The sequence below is a fragment of the Rhamphochromis sp. 'chilingali' genome (genome assembly GCF_963969265.1).
Source record: "Rhamphochromis sp. 'chilingali' genome assembly, chromosome: 6".
In the NCBI taxonomy this organism is placed as follows: Eukaryota; Metazoa; Chordata; class Actinopteri; order Cichliformes; family Cichlidae; genus Rhamphochromis; species Rhamphochromis sp. 'chilingali'.
Genome location: NC_137933.1, coordinates 24,773,545 through 24,791,523, shown reverse-complemented (window position 1 = coordinate 24,791,523; position 17,979 = coordinate 24,773,545). Strand labels below are relative to the sequence as shown.

The window sequence follows — 17,979 nt, the reverse complement described above, 5'->3', positions numbered from 1 at the left end:
CTGTATATAGTATTTTATTTTATTCTATTCTGTACAGTTGTGTACTGTATTTATTCTTATTGTATTCTAATTTTTGCCTCATAACTTTTGCACTGTCCACTTCCTGCTGTGACAAAACAAATTTCCCGCGTGTGGGACTAATAAAGGTTATCTTATCTTATCTTATCTTATCTGTTTCAGAAAGAGCGAGGCAATCATCCTACTGCTGTTTTGTTGTTCGTATTCTGGCTCGTCTTCCTCTGCTGACTTCATCTCAAAGACTGGTGCCTCTGAGGCTCTCCTCTATAAAAAATGGAGTAGCACAAGCTCTTTTTACATCACACTTTCTGGTACCAGGAGATTAGAAAGTGAAGGTGGAGTGCTCTGGAGAAAACACTCTTGCTCTGGGCATCTGTCCTGCAGTTGTACTCGCCACGAGACACTAGGAGTGAGAACAGACTACATCAACGTCTTACTGCGGCAGCTGTGGCACAGTGGAAACAAGCCCCCTGCTAGCTGATGTGTAACAAAACAGTATTTATGCACTGGTGGGACTTCTTTTGATGCGAGTGAATAACTGGGACAAGAGCTGTCATGTTATATTTATTCATTCTTTCGGTAATATCTTTAGTAAACAGTACAAGCCTCATCAAATAAAACAAGCTCATAATAATAAATGGTGAATGAGTTTGAAATAAATAAACAAATTCAACAGAAGCATTCAACTTGAATTCAACAGGAGGGGAACATATGTCGACAGAAATTAATTTAAAAATAGAAACGCATATCAAAAACGGGACATCAAATGAATAAATACTCAATATATTCCTTTAGTCATTGCTAGCTGTCTCACTATTGAACTGCATGTTTAGAAAAGAAGAAGAAGAAACTCTGATGGTACAAAGACTAAACAGCAGGGCTGCAGTACACTGTGCTTTCAGGAGCGTTTTTGTCTTCACTCTAAGTGGTGTAGCGAGGCTGGGGGTCATACATGCAGCAGGTTACATCAGGAGGTAGGAAGGAGGAGGCAGTGGGGGGAGGAGTCCCAGGCAGAGGAGTCACAGCATGGAGTCCCGGCAGAGGACGATCTCCATCTCAGTGCGGTACAGTTTCCCTCCATCTGATAGAGCCATGATGCTCTTCTTGTAATCCTCCAGTCCGGTTGAGTCCACGTCCTGCCATAAATGACACGGGCACACCGAGTCAGCGGATAAGCATACTCTACACTACAGCAATCTCATCTCTGCTCTATATTTAGCAAGTAGACAAGTAACCTGAACTGATTAATCAATAGGCTGACTATTCATTACCATTTTGTTCTTGTCACAGAGGTCCTTCAGCAGAGCATCGAGCTCCTGCTCATCAATACATCCGTTACCATCCTGGTGGATGAGACAAGAGAGGAGGTCTGAATTATACAGACAAGGAAAAGTTCTCCTAAAAGCAGGGATCGAAGCAGGTGAGGGAACCCGAGGATCAGGTGTAGAGGTGCAGCATAGGGGAAAAAACTGCTTAGAAATAAGTCACATAACAACTTGTTTTGTGAGTTTCTTAGTGTGCACGCTGTGAATAATCCCACTGAATTAAACAAGATATACGCAGATGTTTCATGAGCTATTCGGCTGATTTTCCACAATTTGACGCTGTAAAGCAAAAAATTTGAATTCAGTGAGTGAATCTAATCATGACCTGAAATATAAACTGATGTCTGCTGCCCTTGATGTACATCCAAACATTGACCATGTAAGCCACAGCCTGCTGTAATCTTCCCCAAAATACTGCACTAAATATGCCAAACTGCCTGATATTCTAATGAAACCTTTAAACAACACAAAAAATAGTACACTTCAATTACTTTTGCAAGATTTTTCACAAAAACATAATTAGGACATCCAATGTATTAAATTTTCTTTTTCTTTTCTTTTCTTTTTCTGTGCAGGTGGTGAAGTAAGCTGACGTTTTCCTCAGTCTGCCTTCGGGCATGGCCTCCACTGGGAGCCATCTACACCTGTGTTCAATCACATTATCCTGAATAGTAGCTAGAAGGACAGCAGAACTCCGTCAAATTGTTCGTCTCCCTCATTTGTATGAGGCACTTTGACTCCATGTCTTCCTCTTTTTCCTGGGTCCTGGCTCTGCTGTGCTTACCTGTTATCCAGACTTACCAGTATTGCCAAGGAGTTGCAGCCGTCTCCATCCATCTACACCGGCCAGTACACCCTTCATCAACACTCACAGCGATTCTTTGAGGCTAAGACTGAGACACTAAGACCTCACCTCTTTGTTAATTAGGACAGATGCTTTTTACATCACACTATTAATTTGTTTTTTAAGTAATTCATTCTGTACTAAAGCAGAACAAAAGACTGAAATTCCCAAGATGATAGCAGAACTAAAACTATCCACTTTCTACCACTGATCTGGGCCCGGGTCACAGGAGCAGCAGCCTAAGCAGGGATGCCCAGACCCTTTTATCGCTGGTCACAGCCTCCAGCTCTTCCAGGGCAACACAGATACGCTCCTGAGCCAGCTGAGAGGCATAATCTCCCCAGCGTGTCCCATGTCTGACCCAGTGTGTTTGTTTAGAAAGTATTTCACAGATACTCTGTATGATAATCAAATCAAAATGATTTTATTAATCCCTGCAGTGACATGTGGATCTTTGACTAGTGTTTCTATCCCCAAATCCATGACATTATATAGACTGCCAAGACATTTGGCCGTGATGATGATCCAGAATTATTTGATCCTCAGTTTTCCACCAATCCCCATGAGGGTGACATTTATAGTAGAGAGCAAAACAAAATCATCAAGCACTTGACAATGTAAGATATTCAGAGTTATCCGTAAGGGTGTTAGCATTCTGATCTGAGCAACTAGCTCCAGTACAGCTTTACAAAGCTGCTAGCACAGCTGCACACATCTGTTTAGGTACCACACACCATGCATAATACACAGGAAGGGAATATAAACTATGACGGAAGAAGCTGAGGGACATGCTGTTTTCACCTGATCGTAGAAAGTGAAGATGGAGTCAAACTCCTTGACCGTGAGTCTGATACCCTGTGTGTAAGAGAAAAACAGAGAGGAGTGAAATTTGTTAGAAACTGATGGGTATTTCTAGAGAGCGGTATAAGCCCCACCAGATCCAGAACCGATATTAATCCATGTAGATTATGATAACTGGGACTAGAGTTCAGTTAATCCTCAGCAGACAGACTAATCCTCTGTCCGAAAGAAATTGCAGATCTGCCCTCACAAGTCAGCTGTACATATCATGACATGGTACACATGGGATGTATATGTGGAATGGAAGGTGAAACCTATAAACACAGAGGTCATGTTTCTTTTTTTTAATAATAATCTTCTACAGTGCTGTTTACAAGTATTTCACCTCTTCCTGATGTCTTTTTTTTTTGCATATTTGTCACACTTACATGATCCAGATAATCAAAAAACTAAACACTAGACAAAAATAACCTGAGTAAATACTAAAGGGAAAAATCTATCCAATCTGCTGTGTGAGAAAGTGTTCCCCCGTTTGTAAAATAATGAGTTAACTGTGATTAACCACATTTTTTTGGAAAGCTGGGTTCAGTTTCACTCACCACACCTGAGCCAGACCTGTATAGTCAAGACGTGACTTAAATAGACCCTGAAGCAGGCTAGAAGAGCCCAAGAAGAGCTGAGAAACAAAGCCTGGAAAGGGTTATAAAGCCATTTCTAAGGCTTTGAGACTCTACTGAACCACAATGAGGGCCGTTATCAACAAATGGAGAAAACCTGGAACAGTGGTGAATGTTCCCAGGAGTGACAAGGAGTTAAAGGTTCACACAGACACCTGCTAATAAGTGCTACGTAACAGACTTCTTCAGCTTTTCAAGCAGGTCAGAGTCTCGGCTTTAACTGGGTCACTGTAACACGTTGATTTTTTTCCTTTTTCAGCCCTTCTGTTGTAGATTTGCTGCTGTGTTTGGGATCATTGTCCTCTTGCATAACTCACTTTGGGCCAAGCTTTAGCTGTCAGACAGATGGCTTCACATCCGACTCTAGATCACTTTGGTATATAGATGTGTTCATAGTCTACTCATTGACTCCAAGGTGCCTAGGTCCTGTGGCAGCAAAACAAACCAAAATCATCAATCCTCAACCACCACTGCACTGACAGGTGGTATGAGGTGTTTGTGCTGACATGCAAGTGTCCAAAAGACATTGTTCTGGAAGTCTAGTGGTTCGTTCAGATGTAACGTTGAAGACATAAAATGTGCTGCCATTTTTTTCTTTTTTTTTTTAGAGAGAAGAAGCTTTTTGCTGGAAACCCTGCCAAACAGGCCACACTTGTTCTTTTTTCTCTGTCACAAACTTTAACACTTAGCGTGCTAACTGAAGTCTGTAGAGTCTGTGATGTGGGTTTTGGGTTTTTATGTGAGTTTGTGGAGATGTATTAACACACATCTGAGTGCTACAGATGTGCTACAGACCAGTGAACTGCCAAAACCTCTGTTTTTTTTGGTTTTTTTTGTATAGCGTTGCTGACACTTCCCGATGATCAATTAATCAAGCAGATTTGATTAGCAGCACCTAGCTGCTAAGCCTCTTCCTGTGAAACCTTTCTTTCTTACGTGACTGTACCTGACCAACGTTGTTGTCCTGCCAGACAGGTCTTATCTGCCTGGCTGGACTGCCTCAGTGGTTTACAAAATCCCAGCTCAATCAGGCATTCACAGAGAAAGATGTTCATCCTAGAAATCCCATCTCAATACTCCAAGAAACATGGAGCCCATCTGGCTGCAGGAGGGGAACTTAGACTATCATATATTTAGCTATCATATATAATTTTGTTCTGAATCTCTGGAGAGCTCTTCAGCTTCTGACTTATTCACATCAACAAGAACTGACGGGATCTGAAGGAACAGGCTTTTGTCGCTTATAAGCATAATCTTACCTGGAACTTCAGCAGGAAATTTTCCTGGACCGGCAAGAGCCTGTGGTGAAACACAGACATATGAATGATGTCCTTAAAGAAAAGTTTTAAAAATGTTCCTAACATACAAATAACACAAAGACGACACTCACCTGGCCATCTCAGAGAGGCCCAGCTTCCCATCGCCATTAAGATCAAACATATTTAGCTACACAGAAAGAAAATTAACAGGGAATTTATTGAAGTAATGTATCACATATTAACTACTCAAGGGAGCTTAAATGTGGCAGTTAAGTGTTTAGCCCACAGCAATACAGGGTTATTCTGTGCTAATGGGCTGCAATGTTTGCAATCTTTGCCTCGTGGCACTCACAATCGTCTGCGTGTATTCATTAAGCTTCTTGTCTTCATAGTTTCTGTTCGCCTTCTTCAGCAGGTCTGACAGGAAACCCTGAAGTGAGAACAAAATAACCACCTCAGCCACTGATTAGATGAGCAAGCTGAGTATTTGTTTTCAAGTTGAGGTTTTGTTTTTCACATGACAGAATTTTTAATGGAGTGCGTCATGTCCATGTGCAGTTTCAGAGTAGTTCAATCAGTAGCACCGATTCTTCCAACAGCGTAACATACAGAAATGAATCATCTCAACCAAGGACAGATTAGTTTAGTGTATTCGCTGCACAGCCAGTCACACTCCACATATTATCTACTTACTGCTGCCTTTTGGTTGTGAAAGGAAAATGACATGTGTAACTAGTCAAAGCATTTTCTAAATATGTCTTAAATACTGGCGTGTCTATGTAAATTGCCCCTACGTGTGATATTAATTAGTTATTATCACATGTAGGGGCAATACAGCAGCCATAGTGATCAATTTGAATTTACTGCACAGATCACTGCCCCATGCAGCAATCAGCTGTATAGTAGCACACATAGAGACTACTGAAGTCATCTTTTGCTGTTTCATTTATAATTAGAAGTGTTGTGTAGGCCTGAATCAGGAGGAAAAGACCTAAAGTTTGAATTAATGCTTTTATGTGGATGCAGCAAAGCGTGTCTGCACGCAGAGATGGAGCCACTCAATCTGTTTAGGATTACATACATGGATAGTCCATGACGAAGACTACATAGGGTCACACACTGGGTCACATTTACCTAGAGTCTGAAGAAAATGGTTTGCAGAGAAGATTTCTAAAATGCATGAACAAAACCAACAAAACGGTCCATCTGCATAATGATACTACATTTATTTTTGCTTTATTTGTGATTTACCTTCAGCTCATTCGATTCAATGTATCCACTGCGGTCAGTGTCATACTTCCGCCAGGCCTGTCGGACAAGAATAATGTTTTCAGAAAACACCATATCATCTTTAACCACTTTGACAGTAAAATAATAAAACTAAATCTTTACACACTCATAAAAACTCAAGTAAAACCAAACACTGTGTAAATGTTGACTCTGTGAAAGACCTCATCAAAGATGGATACCTAAAAGTCCTCCAGCGCTCTCTGCGTTTCCCCTGCACAAAGCTGTGCTCCATTCATAATGTATGGCTATCTGAGAATAGCTTTAACACACAGAACAGCCTGAACATCGCACCACTAAAAACCTTCTAAAGTAGCGCACATCAAGTGTGTGTTTGTACAGTTTATTTACAATTTAAGCTCACCAGATGTTTTCTCTCAAACAGGAAATCTCTGCTTTATTAAGCACAAGGTGTTAAAATATCTCTGGAAAAACTCCTTCAATGTAATTAATCCATTATAGGTGATATAAAGATGCTTTTCAGGCTCAGAGTCATCAGATAACTATTTACTCTATTTACTAATTGCTTCTAATTTTAGGTTATTTCAACTATTCATCAAAATGGCCAAAGAGAATTTATGCACATCAGTGATGTCATTCTGCTGCCAGGCGTGAGTGTGACCTAGATCTCAAACACAGCAGTTTTTAGGACAATATCGACTATTTTATGAGTATCCAGGGTTCTAATTAACAATTCACACCTAGTGGATTGTCTCTGTACGAAACAGGTGTCCTAACTTGGGAGGAAAATTAAAGGAAATGTGAGTCAGCTGAACGGGCGTCCCACAGGACGGGCTGTAATGGCACACGGACTTGAGGCGATTGTGAGCAAATTTCACAGCTCACTAAGATTTATTAGTCACTGAGCAACTTTCCCTCCAAAATATGGGACTTCAAAAGAAGCACAGAAGGAAGGAGGCTAATTCTTTACATTCAGCTGAATGGCTTTGGATAAGAATATGAGCTTGGCTGACCAAATTTGTAGGGTTATGTAAGAGTGCTCGCTGCATATCAACAGTTAAAGCCTGGGACACAGATGTGTATATATGCCAACTTACTGCCATGAATTCAGAACTGGATCCAACAAACTCTCTGAAACAGATCAGGAAGTTTTCTTCTGTGGGCAGAATCTGAGCCAACTGCAGAGTGATACATGAAGAAATGGGAAGATTATTAACCAACATCACATATTTTATGTTATTGGTTTGTAGTTACAGAGTGGGAAGCATTTGAAATGTAGGCTTCATATAAACAATTGCCGTTCACAGTGAAGACAAACAGGGAACAGAAGAGGATGAATGAGGCTGGATAAAAAGTTTGTAAGAAAATAAATTGTTCTCACCTCTGACATCTCAATTCTCCCATCAGAATTCTTGTCAAAGCTGGCCATGAACTCTTTCATCTTTTCTTTGAATGTGGCGTGTGAGGGATCCTGCAAACACATCGAATTACACTTATCAAGATATATGAAATATATGAAAGGTTACTCTTATAGAGTAAGGTTTAGTAATGGGCATTACTCTTGAAAACAGAACAAAACACCACAATCTGAAAATAGACAGCTCTCTTCCTCCAGCTCTCAACCTCTTTATTCTAAGCCCCGCACATCATGGGCTAAAAATAAATACATGATTTTGGGGCTTTCAGTGGAATACTTTTAGGTTTACAAGCTCTGCCTTTGCAGAGGGTAGAAGAAGCATAAAAAGTGGCCATATGTCTCTTGATCTGCACAAAATGATCCCTATGAGTGCCACCCACTCCAATCTGAGACATTATCAGATGATGATGATAATGATGAATAAAATGGTGGTAAAAAAATATAATGCAACATTTTTATAAATAAGCCATTAGATAAATGCTGGAGAGAATCATTTATCTTGGGATTTATTGCATGAACAAAGATTTTAATTCAATTATAATTGAATGCACTCTTAATGGTGGTGTTTATTTCTGAGGTGGCAGCAGCACATTAGAGCTCTGAAACCTTAAACTGGATACATTTCAACTTTAAAATGTTACCATACCTCAGTCTTGTACTGAAGGAAATGTGAGAATCACTTTAGTTTGTTTCGTTTTTAGTATCAATGTGAAAGTAATTTTAGTGACTGAACGGGTATTCTTGTTGTGTATTTTGTGTTCGAATAGCTGAAATTCTAACAGAGTAAAATACACTTTGTAGCACATCAGCATCAAGCATAACAACATTTATACATTTTCTGTATCACCAAATTAATACATGCACGTTCTCGTGATAAAGTGACGCAGATTTTGCACATATAAAGGCTACAGGAGCTCATCTGATTACAGGGGTTTTCTCTGTATTATTGTAGTGTTTTTAGCTTGCAATATAAAGCACCTTGTGATATTTTTTTATTGTGCAATTTACTTCTAATATTTTTTTATTTGAGGATTTTTCTTTTTTTTAACCAAGATTTATATTTTACAATCAAGGTTTATGTTTTTTATTGTATATTTTATTTTATAGTTCATATTTATTTTTAATTTAGTGACTGTTCTATATAATATAACAGCCTGTACAGCACTTTGATCAACTGATATGATACAGGGATAAATTTTGACTTCACTTCACTTGAAGCTGAGCGATAGGCAAGTTGTCCATTTATATTAACTGATTAGGGCAAAACGGTTGTGCAGTGGTCAGCGCTGTTGCCTCACAACAAGAAGCTTCAGGTTTCCTGGGTTCAAATTCAGGCTCTTTCTATGTGGAGTTTGCCTCCATTTCTCTCCAAAGACATGCACCTTAGGTTAATTGGTGATTCTATATTGACTGTAGGTGTGTATAGGAGCGTAAATGGCTGTCTGTCTCTTGATGATCGACTGGCGACCTTTCCAAGGTGTACTTTGCCTCTTGCCCTATGACGGCTGGGACAGATTTTTCAACACCCCCACAACCCTGAATTGGACAAGTGGAAGAAAATAAACTGATGGATGTACAAAGAGTAAACACACTCACCATCCCTGCTCCTCGTCTTGCATTCTCCAGCTCGCTGAAGAAGTTTTCTAACTCCTTCCCTTCGATGTAACCATTTCCTGCGGCGCATCAGAGGAACAAAATTAGTTTGGCACAAATGATGTTATGAGGCTTTTAAGTCGCCTCAAGTTTTGTTGACTGTTCAAAAGTTTAATTAAAGACTCAGATGTGGATGAGTGATTAAAGGTCACCAGGGGTTCTTTAAATTTGGCAACAGCCGCCAAACATTGAGCTCTAGTTCGGTCTCTAGTCCTCTTACCCCAGTAAGCAGTTCACAGGAGTGTATATGGAGCCTGTACATGCCCACAGCTTCACCAAAATCACTCTCTAAATATATTTGGCTGGTCCATCCATCAAATCAGCACAAAAATCTGAATAAAACTCTGGATGACCACTGGACAAGATATGAGTGAATCCTGGAGGACGTCCACACTGGGAAATAAGATGACCAGCTGCTATATCATCTCTACAGAAGTAAAACTTACTCTGATGAACTGGAGAGGTATGTTACACAAAAACAAGGTCATGCTAAGCTGACATTTAGCTGTGTGGCGATTCAGTGTCATGCTGAAATAAATAAAAGAACAGTCAAGCGCTGCCAGAGTGTAAGCAGCATAATGAGCGCTTCGTTTTCTTGCCTAAGAGGGTGAAAGTGTTCGGTCAGATTGATGCTTATTGGGGCATCCTGTCCCTCTGTCTGGGTTTGTGCTTCTTATGACGATCACATGACCCGAGATAATTTAACACAATAATTTACTTCACTGGTTTGCCTGCAAGTTCCACTAACAGGGTAACATAAATTACACTCCCCAGTCTCTTTTTAATCATAAGAATGAGTCCCATCTGTGTACTATACCAAGGGGGGAGGGGTTGCTTTTTATGTTGCAAAAATAGACATCGATGTAAAGGTTATTTCAAATAAAACAGAGTAAAATGCAGAGATGCACTCTGCTCCTGTCTTAATCTCTTATTCTCTCATCTCCCTTCCTTTTTGATCGTTTTCTCCCTCCCTTCGTCCCTCCCTCCCTTCGTCCCTCCCTCCCTTCCTCTCATCTCGGTGCCCAGCATTATTTGGACACTTTATCTGATAGGTGCTCCATGTCTCCATCTGGGCTATGGGTGAGCCGATGTTTCGACATAAACATGTCAGTTTTTCAGAGAAAGATTACAAAGCTTTGGGTGCAAAAAACCCCAAAAGATACAACATGCAAAAACTACACAGCCTCGGTTCAGCAGATAGTGATGTTCAGTTGAGATTCCCTTTATTTTTTACTGTTTCTAAGAGGCTGGGATTTAAATGGTAAAATGGCTGGACGACCATAATCTCTATCAAAGTGCAAATTAATGATAGAGAGCTTTTAAATTGCAGAATTTAAGCTATAAAAATCATCTGGTCATCAAGATGTCAGGAGAAAGGGTCAACAGTCTGACCATTAATTTTTGCATCACACTATTACTTGTATAGATAAATAACTGAACGAGTGAACGAACAAGCAAAGATAAAATGTCCAAAAAACAAAAAATATCTTTGGTATTAAAATAAAATGTATTAAAATAAGGAGGAATCCTTATTTTAATACATTTTATTAAATGATATGGTACAGAGTTGTCTCATAGTGAAAAGAGTCGATTTGAGCGTTTGTATGTGGATGTTGTGCGTTCTCTATGTGCGTGAGTGGGTGCTTGTTTCTTCCCACTATCTTTCAGAACTGGTTAATTTAAATTGATCGTGGCAGTTTTTCTCTCTGTGCTGGCCTTGTGGTGGAGTGGTGCTCAAGCCAGGGTGTCCACTGCCTTTAACCTTTTGCCAGATGTGATAGCCTCCCAGCAAAGAAAGTGAATGGGTGGATGCTAAGGAGGTTGGAAAAGAGCGCATAATCTGTGGTGATATTTCTATCATATGTCTGCGCCCCGCGCCTACATAAGCAACACCTCTCAGCTCATCGGCGCCCGCTGCCAGAGTTTATGTTGCAGTCCGAATCTCAGCTGTCACATGGAGCGCACCACTGCACACTGAGCAGATGCAGTCCTTTCTCTCCCCAAACAAAAACACAGCTCAACTGCTGATTGCTCAGTGACACCTCGGAAACAATTCAGCTGATGCACGATGACTAAAAATGACAAAAGAGGGTCATGTGGGAAACAGATTTCTCAGAGAGGGCACCTGAGTGTTTCACCCCTAGGTGTGAACACAAACCCACATGAGGCTCCACATGCTGCAGTATCAGCTGTATGAGTTGTTTTTGTTTGTATGACAAAGAGGAATATATGATTCATTCTTTGTGTTTAATTCCCTGCAAAGCAAAGTCTTCTGTCAGATACACTTTATATCAAAGATGGATAAAGTCACCGGGTCTGAAAAGTGAAACCCGGCTGTTGTTTTTTTAATGACCAACAGGGGGCAGCTCCTCTGGTTTAAAAAAATGAGTTCATCCATCCATCCATCCATCCATTTGCTTCCGCTTATCCTTTTCAGGGTCGCGGGGGGCGCTGGAGCCTATCCCAGCTGTCATAGGGCGAGAGGCAGGGTACACCCTGGACAGGTCGCCAGTCTGTCGCAGGGCTAACACACAGGGACAAACAACCATTTGCACTCACAAAATGAGTTCAATTTAATAAAAATCTATAAGAAAATAATCATACTTGACAGTGATTTATGAACTTAATAAACATTTTCCCCGTGAGTTTGTGGTACCAATCATGAGTTTAAAATCTTCTTTAATGCAAAGCAATGTTCATTTTGCATTAATATGGTCCCATTTAGAGTAGAATTTATAATACAGCAGGATATACTTTAGGATGTGACTACCTCATGATTGAGCATCCAGTGCAATGTCCTCAGTTTATCACTTTTCACCTATGACATATGCTTTCAGAAAATCTAACTGGTTAACTTGAGGTCTCCAAACAAGAATCTACAAACCAGTGGTTAGTGTCACTGTGACTGCATCCGTCTGGTAAATACAATCCTTGCTGCACTACAGAAAGGAATTTGTTGATGCCCTTTCAGTCAACAAAAGCGCACTGCCTACATATCATCCAAAACAGACTGTCGAGGTTGTGATTAACTCATTTCTCTCACTTTTGCAATTTAGTCCATCTTGGAGTGGGGAATTAATTACTTCTCACCTTTACTGAGCTGCTCCTAACCCTCTCCTTCTACAGGCACAGTTAAGCCACAAAAATAACTTAGATTAGGAACAAATTGGGGTTAAAATGAGCTAAAGTGTTGAAAGGGAGCAGGATTTACAGTGAGGCTTATTGTGAAAGCTCTGTGGGCCACTGCAGTACTGTCAGGCTGTGCTGTTCGATGAAAACAAACTGCAAATTTATCGGACAACTAAAGGTCATGACTTTTTCTCAATGGCTTCAGAGGGTAATCTTTCAACTGAAGTTGCAAAATGAAAATATGTATAGCTGGATCGGCTCATCGTGAAACAAAGTGGGGCGATGAAAGCACTCTTCTGCAGTTCAGCTGCCCCACAGTTAAACAAATATCTATTTGTATATCAGATATAATATCACTAATTGTAAATATGCATCAACTAAACTTAGACTAAACTTAGGAATTTTATTTACTTTTATTCCTTGAAACTGATATAACAGCTTTTGTAGTTTTGATCCATTTATAGACTAAAATAAGATTTGTTTTCATTTCAAATCTTAGAAATTAAAATAAAAAACTGAAAATTTCATTCCACCTTGAGCACTTAATGTTACTTTAAAGATATTTTATAATGAAGTCTACCTCAAAATTAATTACACTGATCATTGCTTTCCTCTGTGATGCAAGTTATGCTATATTCATATTCATTTTAGTGCAAACTGTCCAGTTTCGGAGATGCTGGCTGTAGAGATGTCTGCCTTCTCCTGCCTTGTAATTTTCAAAGTTTGAAAATGCATTTCAAAATCTGGTCTTTTTCTTGAAATCATGACCCAGATACTCAAAAAAATCTATTGTGCTTGCACTGAGAATTTTCTTTCTACTATCCACATCCCCAAAACAAAACAAAGAAAGCGTATAGCTGCAGTCCTCTAAAGATCAGGACTGTTCCTGTAGAAACATCTGTCACAGAAATACATTCAAGTAATTGTTTTCTGTATGGGTTTATCATTGTGGCCCACTTTACAATGTTGCTTCACTGCATTGACGGTTGTGAGCAGTTGCAGTTTTTCTAAGGTACCTCCAGGGGGCGTCAATCAGGTTGAAGTCTTGACTTTGACTGGACCATCGCTGCACGTTGATTCTTTACTTTTGCAGCCATTCTCTTGCAGATTTGTTGCTGTGCTTGGGATCATAGTTCTGTTGCATGACCCAATTTTGGCCAAGCTTTAGCTGCTGGACAGATGGCCTCACATTTGATTCTAGAATACTTTGGTATACAGAGCAGTTCATGGTTAACTCAACGACTTTAAGGTGCTCAGATCTTGTGGCTGCAAAAACAAGTCCAAATCACCACCCCTCCACCATGATGCTTAACGGCTGATGTAGGAGCCATTTTTTATGTTGGTACCTTATGTATGCCGCTAGAGGTCACCTTTTGTGTTTTACAACATGGTGTGTCTATGGGAATGTATTTAAGGTAGACACACGTAATTAGTAGGGGTGCAACGATATTCGTATCGATATTGAACCGTTCGATACAGTGCTTTCGGTTCGGTACGCATATGTATCGAACAATACAACATTTGTAATTTATTTTATCAATTTTCCTTCTGACGATGCTGTCTGTGTTGAGCGCTCAGTGAATCTGTGTTCGACTACTCCGCCTAGGCTGCACTGTCGAGCGCAGATCCACTGAGCGCTCCACACAGACAGCATAGTCAGGAGGAAGAGCACAGGGCAAGCTAGCGAGACAGAAGTTAAGCTCTCAGCAACATGGACCTCCCCCACTCTCATTCAGATCTGGCGTTTGGAATTATTTTGGTTTTCATGTGACGTATGACCCTGAAGGTAAGCGAGTCATGGACTAAAGTAAAACAGTATGTTAGATGTGCCATGCAATGCTCAATTACATTGGTGTGAACTAGTGTGTTAGCGCAGTTAGCTCGTTAACGTGTTGGCCGTCTAGCCCCATGCACGGAGCGATCGGCGGTAGCTCGTTAACGGAGATTTGCCGTGTTGTGGCGTTAAGGTCATTTCAACGAGATTAACCTGAAAGCACTAGTGGGAACACAACGAATATGACTGCACATTTACGCCGACATCACCCTAGTGCAAAGACAAAAACAACAAGCATGCTACTAACTTTAGCCGAGTCATTTAGACAGCTGTTAGCACATGATTCTCCTTATGCTGCTGAGAATATAGCCCAGAAGAAGCGGATAGTATAGCTTTTATTTTGGAAAGAGACATTTCTCTGTAATAAACTCTCTTTTCCAAAGATGAGTGATTCCTCAATCAGATACAGGGCTTGCAATATCGCTAGCCTGACGTCCCGGAGCTAGCGATTTTTTCAGTCGGGCTACCAAAATCTATCTCTTCCCTGCCCGTCGGGCTATTGTAGGAAAAATATATGTCAATGCTTTTGCATTCTTTCAGAAATGTAGCTGGGTAATTATGTCATTGGCATCGGTGAGCCATTGTCAATAAGTGACATATTGAAGTCGCGTTTGAATTTGCGCTTGTTTTTTTGCTTTCACTTTGCAATCGTGCGAACTGTGTATAGAGAGCGACAGTACTGATTGGTGAGTGATGATAATTTGCGCACCAATTCCTCTGACATCGTCTTATTAATCGTTAGCTTACTATGCAAACATGACAAGTGAAATCTCCTGCAGCAAGCTTAAACATGTGAGAGGTTGATCGCGCAGAGAATCGCTGAGCTTATGTGAGTGCGTGTGTAAAAGCAGCAGGAGAAGTTATGACAAATCAGACTATAAGGCAAAAAGAAAGTGCAGCTTTATGGTTTCATGGACAAAATAATTTCTGTGGCTGCAATATGACGAGCTAAATAACCAGGGCTGCACATAAGTGGTCCGCAGGTGCGCATTCGCTGTCAAAATAAAAAACACGCACAAGGGTTAGGGTTAAATTTAAAAACTGTACTTTTGAGTTAAAATATATATTTATAATTTTAATAAATGACAAATTAAAAAGGCATGAACATTTTTTTTGTATCGAAAAAATATCGAACCGTGACACCAAAGTATCGAACCGAACCGAACCGTAAATTTTGTGTATCGTTGCACCCCTAGTAATTAGCGGCAGGTGTGTTGTTGTTCGGAAGGAGCAAACAGTTTGTGACTGCTGTGCTGTCATGATATGGTGTTGGATAAAGAGAACTGTTGACATCAAATACAACAGAGGGAAGTGGAATAAAGATTCAAAATGAACAAGGTAAGTACGGCTGGAGTTATTGGACTGTAACAAGTTTAACAAGCTCATTCATATCAGTGGCATCGTGTCACCCCCGCCAACGAACACCTCAGTGGCTTCAGCTGGTCTGAGGTGTTCTTGCTGATGTGCTGTGTTTGGTTTTCTCCAAACACAGTGCTGTGCATTATGGCCAAACATTTCCGCTTCAATTGACATTGTTCCAGAAGTTGTGTGGGTTGTTCACATGCAACTTTGCAGACCTAAGCTGTGCTGCAACGTTCTTTTTAGAGAGAAGAGAGTTTGTCCAGCCAACCCATTCGAAAAAGTCATACTTGTTTGGCTTTTTAGTTTAACTTTTAACATGCTAACTGGGGCCACTAAAGTCTGGGCCTTTTGCAGTTTCTCTGAGCATTGGACATCTAGCCTTGTCTACCCCTGTGAACATTGCGGTATTGTGCTAACACACGTGAATGTTTCAGACCAGCATATAAGCATTTAATCAAGGTCACCTGATCAGCAGCACCTAGCTGCATATTCATATTCCTATGAAAGCAGGTAGGGTGTAACTAGTTTTTTACATGACTGTAGCTAACATTGCAGCTCACACATGAGCCCCTCATGGAGGCATGGGAAGATGGTCACTTTCTCCTGGAGAGTGATTGTGTTGCTTAGTAGAAAATAGGCCTGAAACCTCTCTCAACAGTTCAAGGTAGGTTTTTATTTGCTTGTTTGCTTGTTTTGGTGCTTTAAATGCCACACAGAAAGTTCCACTTGTTCTCCAATGCAACAGCTCACACTAAAACAATATACATGGATAAATACAGACCAGAGTAAAAATACCTATATCTTATTAAATGAAATTAACACTTGCATTAATGAAGGCCCTTATATAAGTGGCTGTTTGTCAGTGAGCATGCATTCTGGCACATTTACATGGCCATCTTTTAACATCGACCCTAACCTGAACCTGTTTATATCCTTAACCCTAAAAGCAAGTGGAGGGCTGTGATAGACAGGATCATCCAACATGTCCTCAATCCAGTGGTCTAAAACTCAAACTGATCCTCATAACAAGTACACACACACACACACACACACACACACACACACACACACACACACACACACACACACACACACACACACACACACCATCCACTCTCCACTTCACTGTAAGCTCCACCCAACAAAATCCAGAGAGAGAAAAACACACTCCTTCACTCTTGCATCCTCTCATCTCTTACCTTTTCACGCTCCCTCCATCCCCCACCCTGCTACCCCTTTCCCCCTCCCTCCTCTGCATCCACATCGCTCTCTCCCCTATCTCCCCTTCACTCTCTCTTTTCTATCTTTCAGCCCTTCGTCTCACTGCTTCTGATCTGTTTTTTCCCTTCGCCCTCTTTGTCAGCATCCTCTTCGTAACACAACTTTACAATCCACTGCAGACCCCCTGACACATTTCTATAGTAAATAAAGTCACAACGTAAATGACCAACAGTGATTTAATCTGGTGGATTTTACTAAGTAAAACAGGAAAACTGTTTACTCATATCACAAATGTATCCTATATATAGTAACCTATTAGTTCAATTTTCTTACTGCAGTTTGTGACATTACTGCACTGATTCTGCAGATTTTTTACTACATTTTACAGTCGCTGAATTCTTTTTTTTAACGCACAAAAGGTTTTCAACTCTAGCTGGACACAAAATTCTCTTATATGCACTAATTTCAACCCCATCTTTTACATAATTACTGTTTAGTAATAAACACAAATTGATCCGATGGCTAGTTCCACAGTCATTAGACAGGCGGACACTTGAGCGCACTGACCGTCTACGTCAAAATGCTTCCAGATGTCGATGAACTGCGCTGCGGTCAGCTCAGCCAGGTGCAGTTGGGGCGGCTGCTGCGGTTGAGTTGCCATCTTTGCTGTTTCTCCCAGCTTTAAGTCGTCCACAGTAGTTGGAGGTAAACTTTTCCCGGTGTAGAGTTCCTCGGGTCTGTGGGATGCGCCTCCTCAGCCGGGGCTTTTAAACCACCCGCGATGCCCGCGCTTCTGCTGTGCGCCACACGGGGGCGTCTCGACCGCGTGGAGAGCAACAGCAGAAGACCAATTACAAGAGGAGAGAGAGAGAGTGTGTGTGTGTCTGTGTGTGTGTGGGGGGGCTTTGTATATGAGTCACCATTAACTGCCGTCCAGGCTGCTGGTTTCATAGAAGGATCATTATACATCAGCCAATCCTGCTGCTCCCGCAAGGGGAAAATTACATCAAACAATTTATTCTAAAGCAGGGCGCCCTGCTGGCTCCAGTGGGTCTACTCACATCTATGTCATGCCTGTCTCTGCCAGTCCTGCATCTCCCTGAAATGTGAATGATCAGATAAAGTGTTAAATTAATGTCCAACCACACCTGAGGAGGAGGAGGAAGAACTCATAAAAATGAAAGGCTGAGG

The 17,979-nt window shown here is 40.8% G+C and overlaps 1 protein-coding gene across 1 annotated transcript; it reads right to left on the bottom strand.

Annotated features, from left to right (window-relative positions):
* Positions 1–578: 578 nt before the first annotated feature.
* On the bottom strand, positions 579–17,550 carry LOC308398107 (calretinin-like). Its single transcript, XM_080884534.1, has 11 exons — positions 17,356–17,550; positions 9,186–9,262; positions 7,554–7,643; positions 7,270–7,350; positions 6,176–6,232; positions 5,277–5,354; positions 5,056–5,111; positions 4,925–4,964; positions 2,989–3,042; positions 1,290–1,361; positions 579–1,154 (listed from the first exon to the last, which is right to left on the bottom strand). Exons 1-11 carry the CDS (start codon positions 17,447–17,449, stop codon positions 1,038–1,040), a joined length of 816 nt encoding a protein of 271 aa, XP_080740660.1. The 5' UTR covers positions 17,450–17,550; the 3' UTR covers positions 579–1,037.
* Between the last annotated feature and the right edge of the window lie 429 nt (positions 17,551–17,979).